Genomic DNA, 20794 nt, shown 5'->3' with positions numbered 1-20794 from the left:
TTCAAAAAATGAATAGCAGGTTCAGCAAAATAACTTCAGGATCAAAATGTAAATAATGCTCACATGCGATGGACTGAGCTGTTGTGAGCTTCTAGATAGTGTAACTTGTAGGCGAAATGATGACAGGAGACTCTATATGTCTTACTGTACTTAATGTATTTTGATTGTGCTCTTCGTACCAGGTAAGATGTTACTTGAACATATATTGCGACCCATGGACAAAACAAATTCTTAAGTTATATGGAGTACTACTACAGTACAGTATGTACAAACTAAACTTTGTGACATTACTTTATAGCTGCAAGTATATATCACAAAGCAACTAAAAGAATAGCATCATATATACAAGTTAAATAACTTTAGTTGTTAAGTGAGTGTTGTTTTGGTGTTTCTTGGTATATAGGGAGGTTATATAAGCTGTTTGTTCATGGTTCTCAAAAAAGAAACGCCAGACTAAAAGGAAAAAAAACACTTCCAATTCATTATTTTCAGAATAGAGAAATAGTTATGAGTGTCCAGTATACTTTTTTTCGGTGTGGTCTCTGAATTAAAACTGAAATAAAATTTGCTTAAAAAGTTTGAGGATGAACTATTCTCTTTTTCTTCAGTCTAACAGGTACATTTCTTAGACGTCGGCAGGCATTGCGGTTATCACACTGTGAAATCGGTGTTACACATTTGACACGGATTTCTACACTGCAGCCTTTTAATTGAAAGAGGTGTGGCATTGAAAGAGATAACGGTATTTATGTTTAGTTAGGTAGTGGTATTTAAAAAGCCATTAAAAAGATTTACTACTTTTTCATGTGCTATGAACTTTGAATGTCGGCAGATTAACGAATAGACCACCCATGCTCTAACTGCTTTGTACAATTTAGAGTCGTGGTAAAGGATGAGTTTACTTATTTTTGTTTTCAATGTTATAGTTTTATAGAATACAGTATGAAACAGACAAGAGTTAATATACAATACCTGTTTGCATCAAATAATTCCTGTTTGGCACTCTTCTAGTCCTGACAAGTAAATAAAATATTCATAATCATATTAAACTGTTAACGGCTCTGTTCATTATTATTTTTCTCAATACCAATGCTCACTGTCCTCAGATTTACCAGCAAACAGAAACGCAGCTAGTAAACGTTGATTGAATAAAGTGTCTACTAGCCAACGCTATCAAAGAGTTAATGTCATCTGTTAAAACTGTTGTACACTATGTCCGTGGTCCATGTGTCAGGATTTGGACTGGCTCCTCTTGTTTCAACTTGCTTCATTCAGATACAGGGTACAATGAGTTTTGGACATCCATGTCTTAGGATGAAGGCTGTAAAAGATTTACTTGTATTGCCAAGTAACATTCCCCCAAAAGCAAATGGCCAATGCTGACCCGCCAGCAACAGTAAGTAGTAAACCTGAAATGCAGGCTTTTGGTCTCTATACGAATTTTTTTTAATTTGAAAATGTTTTTATTGCATGTTGATTTAATATAGTTAAATGTACTTTGTTTAACACGAGAAGAAAATGTTATTTGGCTGTTTTTGGATTTGATCAGAATAGCGGTGAGGACCTGAGAGATGGGGTTACATTTGAATGTAGTGATACAGTACTTCATTTTAAAGGATCCTAAGGCAATTTACATAGAAGGAGGAACTCGCTTGATCCACTACTGAAGTGCAGCCCTACCTAGGTAATGCACTGCATCCATTATGCACCAGCAGAGCAGATACGTTTTTATTGCTTAAATTTTTAATTCAGTACATTGGAATCTCTGGGGAAGGCAGTTTTCTGAGACCAAAGTGGAATAGCAGGGTGACATCGCAGTTCTCACCTCCGGTAGGGTGGTGTTGTCTAATGTCATGAGAGATGAATTTATCTGAATGAGGTGCTATAGCACTCTTTCCCCTTTCAGTTCCAATTGTGGAACTTCTAGCCCAGAGGGAAGACCACCACCTACTGGTCCCCCACCACTTTGGAGGTCTTGAAGATTGACCTTAAGGCTTAGCCTGAATAAAAGGAAACACATTAAATTTGAAAACAAATTGGTAAAAACTGGCATTGTAGCCAGCAAATAATGTCTAAAACTTTAAATATATAATCTACATACAGCCCTGTGCAGTTCTGCATTTTGCCACTGGGGTGCATTGAAGTCTGGCCTTGACTTCCCTCATGTAATGTTAATGATGCAAGAGCTACAGCAAACGCAGATTCTTTCAGTATTGCAATTTGCGTTAACTCATTACACTGCTCGTCAGCCATTTACTGTATATGCTAGGATCAATCTTCCAGAAGAGCCTGGGATCTTCCTTCAATTTTTCCCTTTCCCTGCTCACATGTCCTCGTAAGTTGGGTTCTGGCTATTACCTGTTTTAAGGCCTTTTAAGAAAGTTCGTACATGACTTATGTAACTTAGAAAACCTTCAAGAAAATTCTAATAATTTATTGGTAAACCCCAAAATTTCAATATAAAAAAATATTTTTGGGGGGAAGAATTTTTTGGTATTGCTTGTTCCATACTTCCACCACCCTTTGTACATCTAATCCTCCCTTGCCCATTTCCATTTGGGTCCTCTACTTTCTACTTATATGATTAGGAATTTATCACTGCTTGTGAGAATTCTGAATATTTTGGCTTCTTTTGTAATCTTTGTTCAAGAATAAAAAGATCCAGTTTCTTTAGCCTGAAGGATATCCTGTTGATCCCAGAAGTTGCTTCTACGGACTACTTCCAGAGCAGTGGTGGCTTTTATTTTTGTAGTTTTGAATTGTACTCCGATATCTTTACTAGTGCAATTTAAGCAGTCTTAGTGCAATTTAACATGACATCCTTTAAATTCTCCATACAACTACACTACTAGTGTTAACTAAAATGTGAACAGAGAAATCCAATTTCTCATATTATCCCACCTTATGAACAGAACGTTACTGCATGTGCATTGGTCTGATAATTCTTTATTTTAAAAAGTTGGCATTGTGTGTTGCTTTGCCAAGCTTCAGGGGAAGCAAAGGGTAATGTCTTTCTGACAGACTGTCTTTGATTAATATCTTGCCATATGCCTGCTTCAGACTTCTATTATTTATTAATTGAGAAGAATATTTTTCATTCACTCTGGATATGAAGTTTAAAAAAAAATCCTCTTCAAAAAAAAGGAACATACAGAAGAATCTGTTTTTGGTGCTTCTCATAAACACATTCAAATTCCTGGTATGGCTTTGTAGCTGTTTTTGATAAGAATGAGATCTTGATTCAGAATCTTTAGATATATTTAGCAGGTCAAATCACAGAACTTACAGTAGTTCAACAGCAATACCAAGACCCGGGGACACAAGTAGCAGCTTATTGTAGGAACATATTAGACGAAATGCAAGAGAAGTCTTTAAACAGAGGATTTTAAGGATTTGAATCCACATTGTTGAAGGTAATACTGTGGTATTCTTTGAGGAAATTACTTACTATGTTTCTGGAATATAAACCAATCAAAGATCGTCCGGGTAGCCTTCACTTGCTTGTAACCCGTCTATGTCCTGTGTACTAATCCCAAAAAAATCACATCCAGCTACGAAATGTGCCTCATTTAACATCCTGACGATCTCTATTTGCGAATAATTGCGTTTTATCACACAGGATTTGAAAATCTCTATATAATCAATAATGTCAGCAAGCATTAGTTGGGCTTTTTGCTCTTACATTTGAAGAAGAGTGGTTTGTGCCAGTGCTGATCACCTTTGCATCATCAGTATGATGATGATGTTATCCGGTCAGTCGGATCTGACTCTCAGCGATTCTATAGGCCATCTCTCGCCACACTTTCCGGTCTTGGAATTTCTCTTTCAGCTGTTCTATGCCTAAGCCAGTGTCTGTTTTGATGGCGTTGAGCCACCGCGTTCTTTGGCGGCCTCTTCTTCTTGTTCCACTGACCATTTCAAGCATCATTGCTTTCTCCAATGAATCTGATTGCAGTATAAAGGCAATTAACTCTTAAAATTTGCATTTTGTCTCTGTGCAACTGATACATCTGTTATATAAGTCATAAGATGATTATTACAATTGGTTTAGTGAAAAGGATGTTCAGTTTGAATATTGGGTCCTTTGTTTAACCATCACTGATCCTATTTAATTGTAACTCGAGCTTTTCTTGGGCTTCTAGGCAGTAAGGAATGGATATTGAATATCGTATTAAAGAGAATCATAATGCCATTTTTATTCATGTTGGTGTGGGTAATTGTGTGGGTTTGACTTACAGCATAAGGTTTTTATTACTCCTTTTAAGTTTGTGAGGTTTAAATGATCATAATTAAAAATATTCATTCTTGTTTTGTGTATTCAAAGTGTTGCATTGAGACTTTTCAGGTTTTCTGTTACAGAGCAAAATGTCCTTTTAATTTTGTGCCAGCCACTATGAAAGTTTCGAGCTGCCAATCCAATTTGTTTTTTCTAGAGGGAATCAATTGGATTTTTGTTTGAAGGTATAAAAAACAGGATTATGTTGTCCGCTTCCCTGGGCTGTGGTGCTATAGAATGCACTGTACACTCTACTGTTTGCACCTTTCTCTGCTGTCCTGATTCCAAGACTCACATCGCTGTCTTAGGAAGAGTGTGGCTTGGTGTGCGTCTGGTGGGGCTTAACCACTGGGGCTCCACTCTCTCTGAGGCCTGCTGACTCGGGGCACGCTTTCATTACCCTTTCCCAAACCTTGATTTAATCAGGACTAGACTTGATTGTCCTTTGCTGTTTACATTAACGTTCTGTCATTTTTCACATCCACAGCCATGCCACAGTACATTTCCCAGTTGTCCCTCTTGGTATTTTTGTCTCTGGGATAAATACATGAGCTCTCTGCATGGCGTTGTCCTTCTGGCCCTGTCACTGGTTTGTGCTTTTTGTGCTTGGCACTGCATCACTTTTGTACTGACTGTTAAGTCAAGGCTACACATTTTCACATAGAGAGGCTCTGTGGTTCCAGACTCTCCTCCAGCCAAGTCGAGGGTTTCCCTGCTTTTGTACTTTTAAGTTTTTTTCCCACAAGTCTTCTTTTTCACTCTGCATTGGTTTGGCACGGCTGTGTGACTGAGTGGTTTAAAGCTTTCCTCTCCGGTCCAGCAAACGGCACTCCCAGTGACTTCATACTGTAGCCCTGCAGTATGGCTCTCCAGCGAGTACAGGAGCCACACAGGAAGCATGCTGTCAGATTTCAGTGCAACAGAGAGAATGCTTATAGGAAGTTGCTTGGAAATGTGGTTTAATAACCATTAAATTGATAAGCAGCTTGTAATTGTATTTTGTAAGAAGGGGGGGGTCTTCCAATTTTTTAACTGGCTTCTGGAATGTAAGAGAAATTTAACTTAAGGACCAAAAAAGGATTTTACCATCCTTTGACTTACTGTATGGGTTTTTCTTTTCTGGGGTAGAAAGGAAGAGTTGGCACTACTTCTACTGAATACAACAGTACACGGCAGCCTTGAATAAGAACATCAAAGAATGCTTATCTAGGTTTGCGTTGTCACGCATGTTTGCACTATAGAGTCCTGCTATGTTAAAATGGGCGTAATAAAGATACGATGTGTCTGGCACAATGTCCAGCACAAAATGGAGCATCAACAAGCAGAACAGCATCTGGCTTCCTGCTCCTGAACCTGATGCAGATAAGGCACATAAGCTTCATTTACAATATCCATCAGTTTCTAATCGTATCTAATTTCTAATTTCCTTCATAGTTAGAACATACAAACCCCATATGGATAGCATATCCATACTGTAGGTCTGGACTTGAACTGAGGGCAGCCGCGCTAAGGGTAAGCCACTGCGTCTTTGTGCCACGTTTCATTTTTTTCGTATCGCTAGGTTCATCAAAGAGCAATCTTGCCTAAATGTCAATATAAATTGAGAGTTTGAAGAGAATCAGCATGTCTTTATAAAGAACACACATCTCTTTACTCCATCTGCAAACCTTGTCAAACAGGTCTCTATTGAAATGACTTCTGGTTGATTAAAAATGCAATGTCACAGGACTTTTTTTTTGCGCAGGGGCTTTTTTCTTTTTTCCTTTTCTCACTTCATATCCTTGCCAGTCCATTTCGCCTATGTCCTACATATTCAGAGCTTCTAAATGCATCAGAAGCACGGTTAGGATGGTTTACGGCTGAAGGCATCTTCCACAAGCTGGGGGCTGGCTGTGGACCGAAGCTCTGTTCTCGGTAGGGTACATGTGCCCATGCAGTGACCATCTGGCTTGCTCTTCTGAAATATCCACTTATAGCTGTTCATTCTAATTAACCTAAAATGACAAATGTAGGCAACTATAAGGCTAGATTTTCTCGTTGCTTCTATTACAGTAGTAGTAGTAGTAGTAGTACTACATCCTTTTTAGCTTTGTGTACATATTAACGTCGGCTGAGCCAGTGCTTGTGAAAGGAAAGGAGCAGGCAAGACTTGTGCTTCTTTGGTGATATTTGTAAAAAAAAAGTCCACATCACAATTAGCCATTTTAAATAGACATTGTTAATAGAATAAAAATGAGTTAATGTACACTCCATGATTTATTTTTTGTAATGGTCAATTAAAATACAGTTTTCAAAATAGAAGTTCTGATAAAAGATGGTGTTTGTATAAAATCTATTTTCATTAGTTTTTCATAGTGAAATGAGGACATATGATTACACTGTGAGTGCTTTGAACATGCAGAATTAAAAAGGGGGTTAGCGGTGTTTATTTAGAACAGCACGGCAAATTTTGTGTACCTACAGTTCTTTTTGTATTGATTTCTTTGTTGTAAAGTACATCATTTTTAACAGCTCTTTAGCTGAATTGAGCAAATGTAACCTTCACTTTTCTTGGAATGAAGCAAGGTATAAAAAATGTTTGGAGTGTGTCTGCAAGCCATGAGCAGGAACATTTCTTGAAATGGAGCAGTTTGTTTGTTTGTTGGCATGTTATAAATGTTCTCAGTGGGGATGGGGGCAGGGCGGTATTCAGCAGGACCACTGTCTAGCATGGGACAGTTGTCCGGGCCATTAAGCTACACCGGGATGCAGCTTTGTTCGACAAATGAAAGAATTCATTAGTTTACAACACTTTGTTCAGAAAGCACCGAGCTGTACGTAATGAGGAGAAAAATGTGCACTTGAGAAAAGTCTTTTGGTATGAATAGTTTCCAACTATTAGAGCTTTCAATGGGAAAGTTATTCCTCTTTGACACAGTTCTGTTACAGTTTTCCAAAACAGAGCTGCATTGGCAGTATCTCTCAGGAAAACTGTCGCAAGCAGGTGCTGTAGACATTAGGACACAAGATGTGAGAGAGTTGGACATTTTCGTTCCTCAAAGAGCTGAGAATGTTGAGAGAAATGTTTAGAATTTAATTCACCGGGATCCTACAGAAAAGAATCAGCTTGATGATTTTCTTGGATAAAACGCAGTAAGCTTCTAACAACTGGGAAGCTTTGTAATCTTTTTTTCAACATTTTATTTTGTGTGTCTGGACAGTCTTGGGTCAGAATGTAAGCAACATTCCTTCTGAATTCTTCAGGTTTTCTGAAGATCACACTGCCCTGCAAATACTGCTCAATTACCACAGAGCTGGAAACCGTTTAAAGAATTCTGATGTGTATCCATTATACGGTGTGCAGCAAAGTTCTGAATAAACTCTTGAGGTCATTGTCATTGTTAGGCTTTCACATATATAAAAAACAAACTGCCGCTATGAAGATGAACACTGCATTGTTCATGAAAAACTTTGAGATGGCTAGGCCACTCTGTGGCTCGTTTCATGGTGGGTGTCCGGTTTTGTTTCATATACAGTATAATTGTTGGCAATTGCAGTGGAATGCGGAGGCAGGAAAGCTTGCCTGTATTTTATTCGGCAGAGAGATGCCTCCCAATAGCTGTCCAGGAAGGTGTGTGTTACTATGACATGTAGGGCGAGTCTGCTGACTCTGCTCAGTTCGTGGATAAAAGGGCAAAGCAGGGGTTTGTAATTATTCACCTGCCTCAACCATCAGAGCACAGTAACCAGGGAAGCTGGATGGATCCCAGTTAAATGAAGCTATGAACAATGTCACATTCACACACAGCATGTCTAATCTATTCATGTGAGAAGTTCAAATGGTGATTCACAGCTGCAGATTTCCAAATTAATAGATTAATAAACTTAAATCTCAGGATTCAGGGTGGTCAGTATTATGCTATACCTTTACTGTATTAAAACATTTTGGAAAGAAAATAGGAAATACTTGATTACTTTATTAGGAGGTAGACCTTTTCTGTTATTGTCTGGCATAATCTTTAGGACAAACAGCTTGATGAACAGAACCTCTCTGTTCCTTTCAGGTTCATTTTCATCAGTTATCAAAAATTGATTTATAGTGCATATCAAAGTTTCTTTTTAATCTTATACCTTTTTTCCCCTGAAGGCTTATGTATAGTACTGTATATTCATTTTGTCCATGAAGGATAATTTGCCAGTATTTTATAAAGGCTTTTGCCTTGTGCCTTGATCTACAGTATGTGTATTCTGCTTATTGGTAATTTCAGCAGTACCTATTCAATATGTTATGATCTGTTGGCAGAGGACTATAATACAGTATTTCATTCATAGAAAAAAAAGCCATACTGCTTTTGTTATATACTGTAAATGATGAGGTCTTCAACACAGTCCTTAAGATTTGGTTTGTCAGATGGATGATAGCCTTCCTGTCACACCATTTATGTTGTTGAGTTAGTGTCACTTTATCACAATGCCAGTGCATTGTCTTTACTTACAGGCTTGGAGATAAATCCTATCCCTTTAAGCTCTGTTTTTTTAGCCCGTAGGCTGGACTTATTAGAAGAGTTGTTAAGAGTGCATTCAGTGTAACATCTGCACATCAATACACTGTATAGCAGGCATATGATACAAGATGTCTGAATTTTGTTTGGTCCCCTTTTTGGTTATCAAATCTGTTAAGCATCTTGACGTCTTGTGACATTTAAATTACATGTATTGCAAGTTGTCTAATGGGACGTGCAGCCTGGGCTCTTGCAATAATAACCCTGGGCTATTGGTCATGTGGGGTATCGAAGGCAAGGATATGCTAGCTAAGCATTTCTTTTCTCTTGTTTTGTATTGCACACCTTTAGCCAATTAGTGGCAATACAGCAGGCTCCATGTAAATAATGTTTACACATTAGAAGCATGCGTTGGAGCAAGCTGAAAATAGCTACAATATGTTGAAATGTGTTATGTGGGCAAAGCCGAGATTAAAGCAGCAGTAGAAGGGGGGGGGGGGGAAGTCAAATAATTTGTTGTTTTATCTCGTTCCAGAAATGAAATTTGTTTCATTTTTCATTGTTGGCAAGGTGTTTGTGTAAAACGCCCTGGGACAGGGCACTATAAAGTTATTCATTAAAATCTAAACACAGAGGGGTGGCCCAGACAAGACTTTTTGCTGCCTTTTGCACTCAATATGTTTCTGAGCTGCACTTAATTATTGTCTGGGATTAAGGCCTGCTTCGCTGAGTATAAAACAATCTTGCACAGCATGAAGTGCTACACTAAAGCGAGCTTGCCCTGCAGCTCTCAGCAAAAACTGCTGAGTTTCCTCTATTCTTAAATGCTCGTGACAGTTCCACTAACAAGGAACATCTTTGACGTCTACCAAAAGATCTCGGTGCACTGAGAACAGGTAGCATTTGAGTCTTTGATATGCAGTCTCATACCAGCAGCTCTCTCTCCTGAATCCACAGTGGATTGGAAAATCCATCTTTTGTTCTGAGTGACTGACGGGCAGAATTTGTCAAGCACAATGTGTTTAACAACAGTAATCGGAATGGTCCATTAGCTATTGTCTTATGTCATTTACAGCAACATGAATCTTGAAAGGGTGATGTGAACAAAAAAGCCTTAATGTCCTAACAGTTTTAGTTGTTCCTAATGCTGCTGAAAGTTTGGAGTTCAGCTGTAATTAGAATGCTGAAATTATCTAAAGTAAAACTAGCAATAGAGTTTATTTTTGTTGTCGGTGTACAAGTCCTTTGAACTAAGGAACACTTTTATTATAGCGTATGTAAACTACATTTTTCATCTCAACCACAAGTAGCCTTCATTAATAGACGAATTCCTATCTAATCCAACTAGAATTTCTAAGACACCAACTAATATACTGTAAACCTGCCTTTGGTTTATATTAGCATTCTCTTTTATAACAGATGTTCATCTTAAATCTTTGCCTCATTTCATGCTGTATAAATAACATGAGAAAATGTCATGAAGACTGCTGCACACATCCTGAATAGTACATAACACTGTGTACATGTAGCTTCCAAAATAGTCAGCTTTTTCCTGTGTGACTTCATACTGGAATGGGCAGAGTTTGGCCATGTGCAGGAGTTACTTGTGCTAAACTAACCCACTTGGTTTGAATTTAATCTTTGTATTTCATATTTTTCTGTATTGTAAAAGTGCTTTTTCCACTAATTACTTTTGTTGAAATGTATAGCTTCGTATTGATTCCTTAATTTGTAGTAGTAGGAAAAATCAGAACATTTGCAAAGCTATCTCATGTTTTCTTCACTAACATCTTAAAGAGCATGTGGATGTGAGATGAAAAGAACCTAGAAATATTCCTTACTAATTTCAAAGATTTTTAATCCTAAAATTAAGGTACCCTGTGCTCTGTACAGGTGTTCTGTGCGTCTCAGCCAGTGAAGGTACTGATTTGGAGCAGCTTGCCCCAGTTCAAGCCTAGTCTCCTGCGTGTCGTTAGCGGAGTGACTGGGAATCCCCATGCATATGGAGCACATTTTCCAAGCAGCATCAGGGTTGGATTAAGCCTGAGAGGTTGCCAGCATGTTCTCCGCTTGCTACACAACAATCCCTGCAATGCCATGGCCTTCTGTCCTGCGATTGCAGCTCCATTTCCTGCAGAGATGTAGAGTTTGCAGTGTAACATACAGTAGATAACAGTGGGTGCATCAGAAGCATTTGCTATCCCTGTTCTACTTGTACTGGCACAGGCATCCTAATGCTGCTGCACAAATGCAAGCTGACATTGAGTTTATCGGGATGAACAGTTCAAAGAAAGATCACAGGCTTGTAGCTAAATCTGTTTTAGTGTTTAATTTTTCCCTGTGTCTTTCTGTGTTCCTAGGTGTCGGCTCTAATGAGGTGATAGTAGATCCCCGAGTGACAGCCGTGTTGGGGAAGAACATCACGCTGATGTGCACGGTGGAGGTGGGCCGGAACCTGAGCTTGACACAGACCTCCTGGGAGAGGAAGCACAACGGGAGCACCCTCACGCTAGCCGTCTTCAATCCCATCTACGGCATCTCGATTGCAGAAGACTACAAGAAGAGGCTGTTCTTCAAGGACCCCTCCAATGAAGATGCCACCATTGTGTTGGAGGATGTGGGCTTTGCTGACACTGGAGTGTACACCTGCAAGGTGGCAACCTTTCCTCTGGGCAACACGCAGGCCTCCACCATGGTCACTGTGATGGGTATGTACGTTACAGCTTCATAACAATTCATGCATTTCTAATCCGCTTCTCTTAATTAGTTATTTTATCTTAATCCTAATCTGTTATCAAGATCTTTGTAAATTGTGTACCCATTGAAGTAATATTGAACATTAACTGAGCAACAGTAGTCGCAGGACAGAGACAGTTGTTTGTGACATCTGAAGACAACAGCTGCTTCTCCTTTGAAACTTGTGAATCAGTCTGCTTCTTCTCAGTTTTTTTTATTAACAACAGAACTCCGTAGGATTGGTGGAGAGCTCTCATTGATAGTGCCTCACTCAGCCTTGCGGAGTCCCCAAGTCAGACCCAGGTTTCCCTGACTTTGGCCCGACCATCTGTATACCATCTCTCAGAATGTGCCAACCACAGTGGACAGAAGGCCTTGTCCAGTTTGAGGCCAGTAATGTCCAGGTTAAAGGACCCTGTCCACCCTGTGAGCCAGAGGTTGTGAACAGATTAGCTGATCAGAGCCTTCCCAGACTTTTATTTTCTGCAGAAACATAGAAGTCCAAAAAAGAACATTTTTTTATAGCTTAGGTCACAGCAGCAAGATAAATATTAAAATACCAGTTGTGTTTAGAATTTGGGTGGATGGATCTTCTTAAATGACCCAGTCAAAGTTCTGGCTTGAATCCTACAGATAATCTGTATAAAGATTTGAAAATTGCTGTCCATAACAGATCTCCAAACAACCTGAGAGAGCTTAAGGCAAATCTGCCAAGAAAAATGGGCATACCTGTCCATTATATCAAGCCAGTGTCCAAAGTTAGTAATGAGTTAAGCAAAAAGACTCGTGGCTGTGATTGCTCCCAGAGGTGTTTCAAACAAACAATGAGTTTGTGCTTCACTTTCAGTATGCAGGTTTTGAAAATTCAAAATGTGTTTTTGTAGTTTCCAAAAACAGGACACTATACAAATATTGAAAAATACTTTTGCAAGGAAGTGTCTGTGTAATACAGTTGTAACCTGCTATAACTGATCTGTATTCATGTGAAATTTCACGCACAGTGCAGTCTGACCACTCCAGATGTGTGGTGGACAGAGAGAAAAGGGGAAGCATGAACAGCATTTTCAATCTATATTGTGTAGATGGCTGAATGAAAAAGAAAACCTACACTAAAGGTGTTGAAACAGGCTTTTACTGGCTTCATTTCTATAAGAACGTCATCTAGGAACCCCAGTGTGACACAATATTGAGAACAGTCAGAGAAACTAAAAAAAACACTTACTGTAGGACCTCAAACTGATTTTAAAGGTTGGGGTGGTTGTGACACTATAAGAAACACTATATTAGCTGTTTCTACAAGTGGGCAAAGCATGCATCCTGAGGATCATTCCTAGAACAGAATTAAAAGTTGTACTGTTTATTTTGTGAAGATGAAAATGAGTTCATAATTTAAAAGTCCTTTGATGCATTTGCTGCACTAAAGGGCTAACCACTTTGTCTAATTCAAGGTCATGGGGGAGCCAGAGCCCATCCTGGCAAGCAGTGGTCACAAGGAAGGATATACCCTGAAAGGAATGCCAGTCCATAGCAGGGCACTTTTAAGATAATTTCTTATTCTTAAGCCACTCCAATGTAGCTGTGCTTTAGATCATGTCCTGCTGGAAGTCAGCAGACTGAAACAACTAGATTTCCTCTAGTATTTGATAGTACTGTTTATCTTCAGTGCTTCTAGTACCTATAACACTTGTGCCTGTTCTGTGCCAATTAAACAGATCACTGCCTGTCCACAGCCTGAGCCAAGTGGCCAACTTCTTCCTTTGTGAACACTTAAGTGAAATACTCATTTAATAATCAGCCATTTCCTTTTCATTGTCTGGAAGTTCTCATTATTCCCAATATGTTTACTTCATCCTTTCAAGGAATCGATATTGCCACCATATCCTTCAAGATGAAGCTTTAGTGTCTCCATAAGTAACTACTAAAGCAGTTTAGACTAGAGCTAGGGGCCATGGCCTGTATGTTGGACTGCAGGAAGAAACAGTTCCTGCATGCCCCTGACGAATGAAAATTATGTCTAAATGAGTGGATCATGATTTAAGCACACTTTAATGTGTTCTCTAATAGTAAAAGGCTACAGAGTACAAGTTCTTCAACAGCAATTGAAGCTATCTCTCATTGCATGCTTTATTTAAGGTTTTTAAATCCACTGATTCAGTGGATTGTGCAAGCAATGACGGTTGGAAAAGTCATTGCTTGCAAAGTCTTTACTACTTGAATGTGCTACATTGAAAGAGAGGAAAACAAGTCAGATTTTTAGAGGTTTCTTTATTTCACCTACACTTCAGCCACTGTCTGCGGAGAGAGGGTAAATTAGGTATTCAGCCTGTGAATCCTTATGTTCTGCTGCAATGAGAAGACACTAAATTGGTCAATAAATATTCATGACCTCTAGGTTGTTGGTGGAACAACCTCTACAGCAGTAAGCAGTTAGAGGGAATGTCACAATTGCAGTATTATGTGTGTTTTTGCTAGATTAATAATAACATTATTACTGTTACAAATAAGAGATGAAAAAAGGGTTGGAGATATCTTGTATATAGTCCGTTTCTGGAATACACAATACTTCTTATATTTAACAAACATTGCGGACTGTCCACCCTTGGTGCTATATAGTACAGACTGCAGAAAAGTTGGATTTTAGGTGCCATTAGCCATGTCTGTCTGTGGATTATTTTCTTTCTCAGTTTTAAATTGTTTAACTTGTAAAACTAAAACACTTCTTCTCAATGTCCAGTAATGGTCCTGCTTAGTCTCTTTCTGTCAGGTTTATTTTGTGTCCTCCATGCTGGCAACAGAAGTATCTGTATATTCCTGATTCTCTGAAAACACTTGCAGTCCTAGATGTCCAGTGATGGACTTAACAGTAAGAAAGGGTTGAAAGTAGTCCTGTATCGCAGATAAACTCTGGCTGACCACACTTTCCCTGAAAAACTACAGTTTGACAGAGGTGGAAGGGATGTGGCTGGATAGAGAGGGCCGCTGGCTCAAGGAGAGGGGAGCAGCATAGAGACGTTCAAATTTTTTCCAGATGTCTATGCTGTGAGCTGGCGAGTTTAATCTACAGATGCAGCCATTCAAAATGGGTGAGGTATTTCACGGCATACCGCGACACGCCCACCGGGGTATCACGCGGTATCACGTGTGTCGCATGACTAGCTATCCGGCGTCGCCTTGTAAAACCGCCAGGGGGAGCTTAACCTCTCATGTACAGCATTCGAGCCTTTAATTTTGAACTGTGTATTACAGCATGTTAATCATCAGTCATTCAAATGTTGGTATATTTTATGAAAGCAAGATTGCTCAGTTGGACAAAAGTACACAACCTACCTTTATCAGAAATATTTATGCATCAAAGCCTTTACTGAAGATATTACTAATAGTATTAATAATGGATGACTTTGGACAAGCTGTATACTCAAAGTATAATTTCTTTAGCACATTTGTACAAGCACTTGGAATCTGTCCAAGCCATACTTTGTCAGGCATTTTGTTTTACTTCAACGGGGCATAAAAACTTCCTTGCTTTTAACAGGGCGTTTCATAATTTCTAGCTACGAGAATGATTTAAAATGCGACACCTATCATTCAACTAGAGCTTAAAATATCACAAGGAAAAATACACACCGGTATTCCATTTCTCCCTAAACATTGTAAGCTTCGAAGTCTTTAACTAACGTGATACCGGATACGTCAACAAGCATACTTTTAGAATTTGATTAAAAGGGAATATAATATGGAATCGCGTATCTAAAGAATTTAATAACGGTATGATTATATCCGTGTACTGCGGCAGAACTGTGTAGGGCTGTTTCGCCTACCTGATCATGCGAGCTGTCTTGTAGCCTACTGGTCTAGGTGCGTGACTACCAACCGGCAGGTTGTGTGTTCGAATCCAGCTGGTGCTGGACTTTTCATTTTTATTTATTTATTTTTTAATCGCGTAACATAAACATATTACCGTATGCAAACTGTACTGTATACAATATGTATATGTATATTTAATGTCTTAACTGTGCCCGTTTAATTGAATTAAAAAAAAAAATTAACACGAACATTAAGCTGTTTACATCTTCCGCCTGAGAACAGTCACCCGTTGCTACCCAACGCAGAATGGTGATTGGCTGACACCATCTGACACCCCTCTGATTGGAGAAAAAAGACGTGCTGGTTTGCTATACCAGGAAGAGGATTTCTTTCTATTCAAAACGTGTATTTTAAAAGTTTAAGAAGTAAAAACCTTACAGCATACACAGATTTCTAAACTGATCAGGATCGTTATCTTTGTCTTATGCATAATAATGTTCACCGCTCTGTCCAGCAAATAATAATAAACTTTATTTTATATAGCGTTTTAAACGAATAAGTAATTCGATTGCTCATAAACCTAGTCACTTGCTTTTTCTTTTTATTTAGGCTCAGATTTCAACTATAGATCGTATTATTAATAACCATAATAACAACCAACCAACAAAAACAACCATATAAACATAATACCAACCAAAAACATAGATAACAACCACAATACAAAATCAAATAATCAAACCATTTTACACTCGCAAAGTCCTCTAATTATCATAATCCCGCCCCTTATGCAAAACCAAACCTTCCTCCCATCCCAGTTTATCCTGTTTATCATAAACAAAATCCACCTCAATTTTCAACATAAAGCATTACACAAAATCAATACCTCAACACTCCATACTCAACAACGATAATTCACAAACAGCCAGAACATGTAACTACTGAAGAAATAGTAGTTTAGAAATAGAAAACAGAAATAGATTTCTGAAGAAATCTATATTGACAATAATAAAGGAATAAAGATGAATAGACTTGTTTATAGTTTTTACCTGATAGACTAGAATTCCATGTCATCAAAGTATAAACAGGAGGACACAAACCAGAGGATTGGGGGAAATAGAAGTGTGTAAACCAGATCAATGTGCGCCAAGTGAAAGCGATATTCCAGAATGGGACTCTGAAAGCACTTGTTCCTGTCTGTGTGTGCAGTGCGTCGGCACACAGACGCGCACAGAAAAGAGCTGTGTGCTGCAGCTCATCACTCACTGTAAGAATGGTGTAAATATGCGGAACAGTGTCTTTGCTATTTTGTGGTTTAGCTTTTGAAGAATGTCTCAAGACCCAGCATCCTCTCCTGTAAGCCATCTAATAAGATGAAAATGTGCACAAGAATAGACAAAGCTGTTGATCTAAACATTTAGTTTAAATACACAAAATTCCACATCAGTACTAGAAAGTATAGCAACACTGGAATTTTCAGGTGATTCAGGTACAGACTGCTCTGAGTAACTTAGCTGGATAGTATCTCTTTTTCTTTTGTACAGACCTTCCACCCTAAAATGACCTATTTCACAGAATTGGGAACTATCCCATTTGACTTAGAATGTCCAAAACTATTCTTACTGTAGTATTTGTGTTTTCTCCATGCATGCCTGGTGTTGTGCGACAGAAGTGTCTTTCCTAAACTAAAAGACCCAATAAATGGATTTGATGTTACGATATTGGTTTGGCTTCTGTGAAGCTCCGTGTTAATTTTTGTGAAATAAGATTAATACTGAAGTTGTAAACAAACTTTGAGCTCCTTTTTGATGAACATGGCCATGTGACCTCTTTGTCATGGTTTGTGAGCTTAATGCGACACAGCTTGTATGCCTGTGACTGCAGAGTGCAGCTGAGAGATGTCACTGTGTGCTGAAAGAAATAGACAGGAGATTTTTACTGTGAGAATAATTTGGTAAACTCCCTCTTTGCAAGTCCTGCTGAGTGAGTTGGGTCTAGGCTGGATATCCTGCCACTGCTGTCCTGCATCAGCAGAGGAACAGATTAGAGGGGACAAGCTTTCCTATAATTAGAGCAGGAAGAATGCAGAGTGGGTTTACTCACAGGAGGTGAAGAAATGAGGTGTGTGTCTTGTCTATTTTTGGGAGCAGGTTGTGTCAGTTTCTGGGACTGTTGTTCCTGGTGGAGGGATCAGGTTAGAAAAGCTGTGGATTAAGTTGATTTTCCATCCTCTTGAAGTTGCTCCTTGACAGCCACTGTGACACGAAATACCGCAGCTGTCCTTTCATCGAGATTGTCTTGGATTAACACTCAAAAGGCTTAAGGACAGACGAAACAAGTTTGGATTTCATTGGATAGGCCACCAAATACAGTTTTTGTAACCTTTGCTTTTACAGGCCATGCTGTAGGCCTGATACGTAGCCTTTGATACCCTAAAAACCTAACTAATCCTGAGGAAAAGGGAAAACGGCATGTTACAGAGGAGCTCTGCCAGTCCAAACCTGAACATATTACTTCATAGAGTGAATCTCAAGACACTTAATACAAAGTGTAGAAGTGAATTAAGAGTCACACTCTTGGGGGCTCAGGCTCTCAGGTCAATAAATATTAGTTGTCTTGGCACAAGAATCCACAAAAAATCCCAGAAACGCATAAACTACAATGGAAGGGGGTAGAAACTAAAGATAATTTAAAAGAACGTTATATGGTGAACAAAGACCTAGGGAGAGTTAGAGTGGAGAACAAGTGCCCAGGTAATTAAGAGATAAGATTCAATCACTTTATTAGCCATATACAATTTCTTGCATTAGGAATTTCTTTTCGCGTACCCTAGCTTGCTCTCCATGAGACATATGGGCACACAGACAGGGAGAGAGAAGCTTAGGGTCAGAGCGCAGGGTCAGCCGTTTATACAGTGCCCCTGGAGCAGCTGGGGTTAAGGGCCTTGCTCAGGGGCCCAGCAGAGTAGAATTCCTTTGCTGGCCACGGGATTTGAACTGGTAACCTTCCAGCTGCAGGCGCAGATCCTTAGCCACAGTGCCACTGCTCCGCAGTGCTAAACCTAAATTTATAGGAATTGGAAACAAAATTAGACAAGATGCTGGGAAAGCTACCGCATTAGCAGGCAAATATGTTATTGGAATCACAAACCTGACTAACTGAAAATGGTGCAGATAAATTTTAACACTAATTAATACACTTTTTTTTTTAGATTTTAAGAATCAAGCATCACTGAATATGTGGGTGAGATTAAAAAGTTCCAAAGGTTTTTTAGGGGTATGCTATAAACTACCAAATGCACATGCAGATTATAAGTCAACAGTAATTCATATTTTCTGTGCAAATGTAGTAGTTTTTAGTTGAGACTTCAGCCTTCCCGATATAGATGGTAAAGACCTATAGGGATACAGGCAAAAGAAGCTGCAATGCTAGACATGGTTAATAACCGATTTCTTACCCTGTTTGTCAGAGGACCTGCAAGAGGAAATGCTTGCATAGATCTCATGTTTTCAAACAGTCGAGGCAGAATGAGACAAAGAGGTGAGAGAACCATTGTTAAGGAACTGTAATCATAATATGGTCATATTCTGTGCTTTGAAATATATTTTAAAAGTTTTCAGTTTGAATCCAAAGCTGAAGTTGACAATTTCTGGAAGGTGCCCTTTGAATGAATGAGAGTTTAAAGCAATTAAAATAGGATAGAATAGATATGATATTTCCGAATAAAATGGAAGGCAGTAGTTTAAATAGATTTTATCTTGAAGCACACAATTTATACGAAAAGTAAGTTAAAAAAGCATCTTAAATGGTTCAATAAAACCGGACAAATATAAGGGTAAAGACTGTACATCATAAAATGTATTAAAAGACAACAAGATCCATCAATTTTCTAACTGGTTCTTCCAGTTCAGGGTTGCAGGGGAGCCGGATCCTAACCCGGCAAACACCGGGTACAAGGCAGGCCACACCCTGGATAGGACACCAGTCCATCACAGGGCAGAGAGACACAAAAACACAGACATGCAAACACTCACCCTGGGGCCCATTTTTTCCAGAAGCCAGTTAAACTACAGCTATGTTTTTAGACTGTGCAAGGAAACAGGAGCGCCCAAAGTTAACCCACACGAATATGGGGAGAACATACATTGGTTTGCACCTCTTCTTTGTTCACTTAAGGCTGAGAGTCCCAGTTTCTGCATATTTGTGTTTCATTGCTTTGCTGCCCCAGAGTAGTGTTGAAAGCACCATCAAACACATTGTCAGCCCAGGGACTGTTATCAGTTAGCACTGAGCTGCCATTCATTCCCAGCCCTTCTCTTGTGCTGAATACAATTTCCCTTGGGCTCTTGTGCCACAGAGGACTTTTGTTGTGACAAGCGCATTAATTTAAACTGTTTTATAGGAACTCTGAATGCATTGGCCAGGAAAGCTAGTTTCATATTGAATCCACAGCAATCAAATTAAACTCAATAAGACCTTGTAGTTTCAATTACAACTAAAACGTTTCAGGGTTCTTTACAGAATGTTTAGCATAAAATATAATTTCATTTAATGGACTTTAGTTTTATTTGCTACCCAAAACTTTTTTATGCTTTACAAATCATTAACAAACAAAGCTGTAAATTTAGTATAATTTGTTTTAATACCTTTTGTCTCACGTTTGTGTGCTTTTGTCAGTCTACTGTAAATAAAACTCTATGCAATGAAAATGCACCATAGGAACTGATCAGCCAACCTGACATCCAAGCAGTTCTTCACAATTCTGAAAGAAACTCCTTATCCCCTCATAACTGCTATTGCAGCCAATAACAATAGCGGTTTTCTAATACATTAACGTGATTAAAAGTGAATAACGAAAAAGTGTGCATTAGCAAAGATGCTTATTTCTGGAGTCTAGCAGGTAGATCTTATTCAGTTTACTTGTACTTGCACAGATAACCATGCAGAGTGGTGGTTGGTTAGTCCTCCTTTGCCCTCTCACTTTGTTGCAGAAGCCTGCTCCAGGGGTACTTTTTCATTTCATACTGTAGTTATACAGTACCTGCTATCAAAGGGAGATAAGTTTTGACCAAGCCTGTTGGGGTATGGAGACGTGCAGACTTTGTGGGCATCTGTAAACAAAAATTCTAATCACTGTATGTACAATGATTTAGTGTTTTCTGATGAATGTCTGTTAGATAGTTTCAGTCTAGGTCTGCTTAGGATTTTGTAATAACAGTAATAAGTCCATTTTTTTCTTTCTGTTGAAGGATGTGTGTTATGATTAGTTTCAAAATCAAATCAAAATTTTCATTTAAAATCCACTAGCATTATTTGTTTAGTGTGACTAAAAAGTAACATCTTGGCTATTTTTATTCTTAAAGAAAAATACCCATGAGCTGACCATCCTGTTTTCAGAACATGAAAAAATGTAATAGACTTAATCTTTGCTTAGTACCCGATTTAGTAATATGAACACACCAAATGTTTTTCAGCTGTTTTGAGAGGAAAAGAGACTTTT

At 38.7% G+C, this 20794-nt stretch overlaps 1 protein-coding gene across 4 annotated transcripts in view; it reads left to right on the top strand.

Annotated features, from left to right (window-relative positions):
* Positions 1-20794, top strand: part of LOC102682295 (nectin-3-like protein) — a 119807-nt gene that overhangs the window by 44312 nt on the left and 54701 nt on the right. For 3 of the 4 annotated variants that reach the window (XM_015341979.2, XM_015341978.2, XM_069190202.1), the window contains exon 2: positions 11118-11465. In XM_015341979.2, the coding sequence (XP_015197465.2) occupies positions 11118-11465 (348 nt within the window). Of the gene's footprint in view, positions 1-5742; positions 5789-11117; positions 11466-20794 lie in introns of those variants that run through there. The other variant, XM_069190203.1, reaches the window with a different exon arrangement.

This window comes from Lepisosteus oculatus, chromosome 5, assembly GCF_040954835.1.
Source record: "Lepisosteus oculatus isolate fLepOcu1 chromosome 5, fLepOcu1.hap2, whole genome shotgun sequence".
NCBI classification, from domain to species: Eukaryota; Metazoa; Chordata; class Actinopteri; order Semionotiformes; family Lepisosteidae; genus Lepisosteus; species Lepisosteus oculatus.
This window is presented reverse-complemented; position numbering and strand designations above follow the sequence as displayed.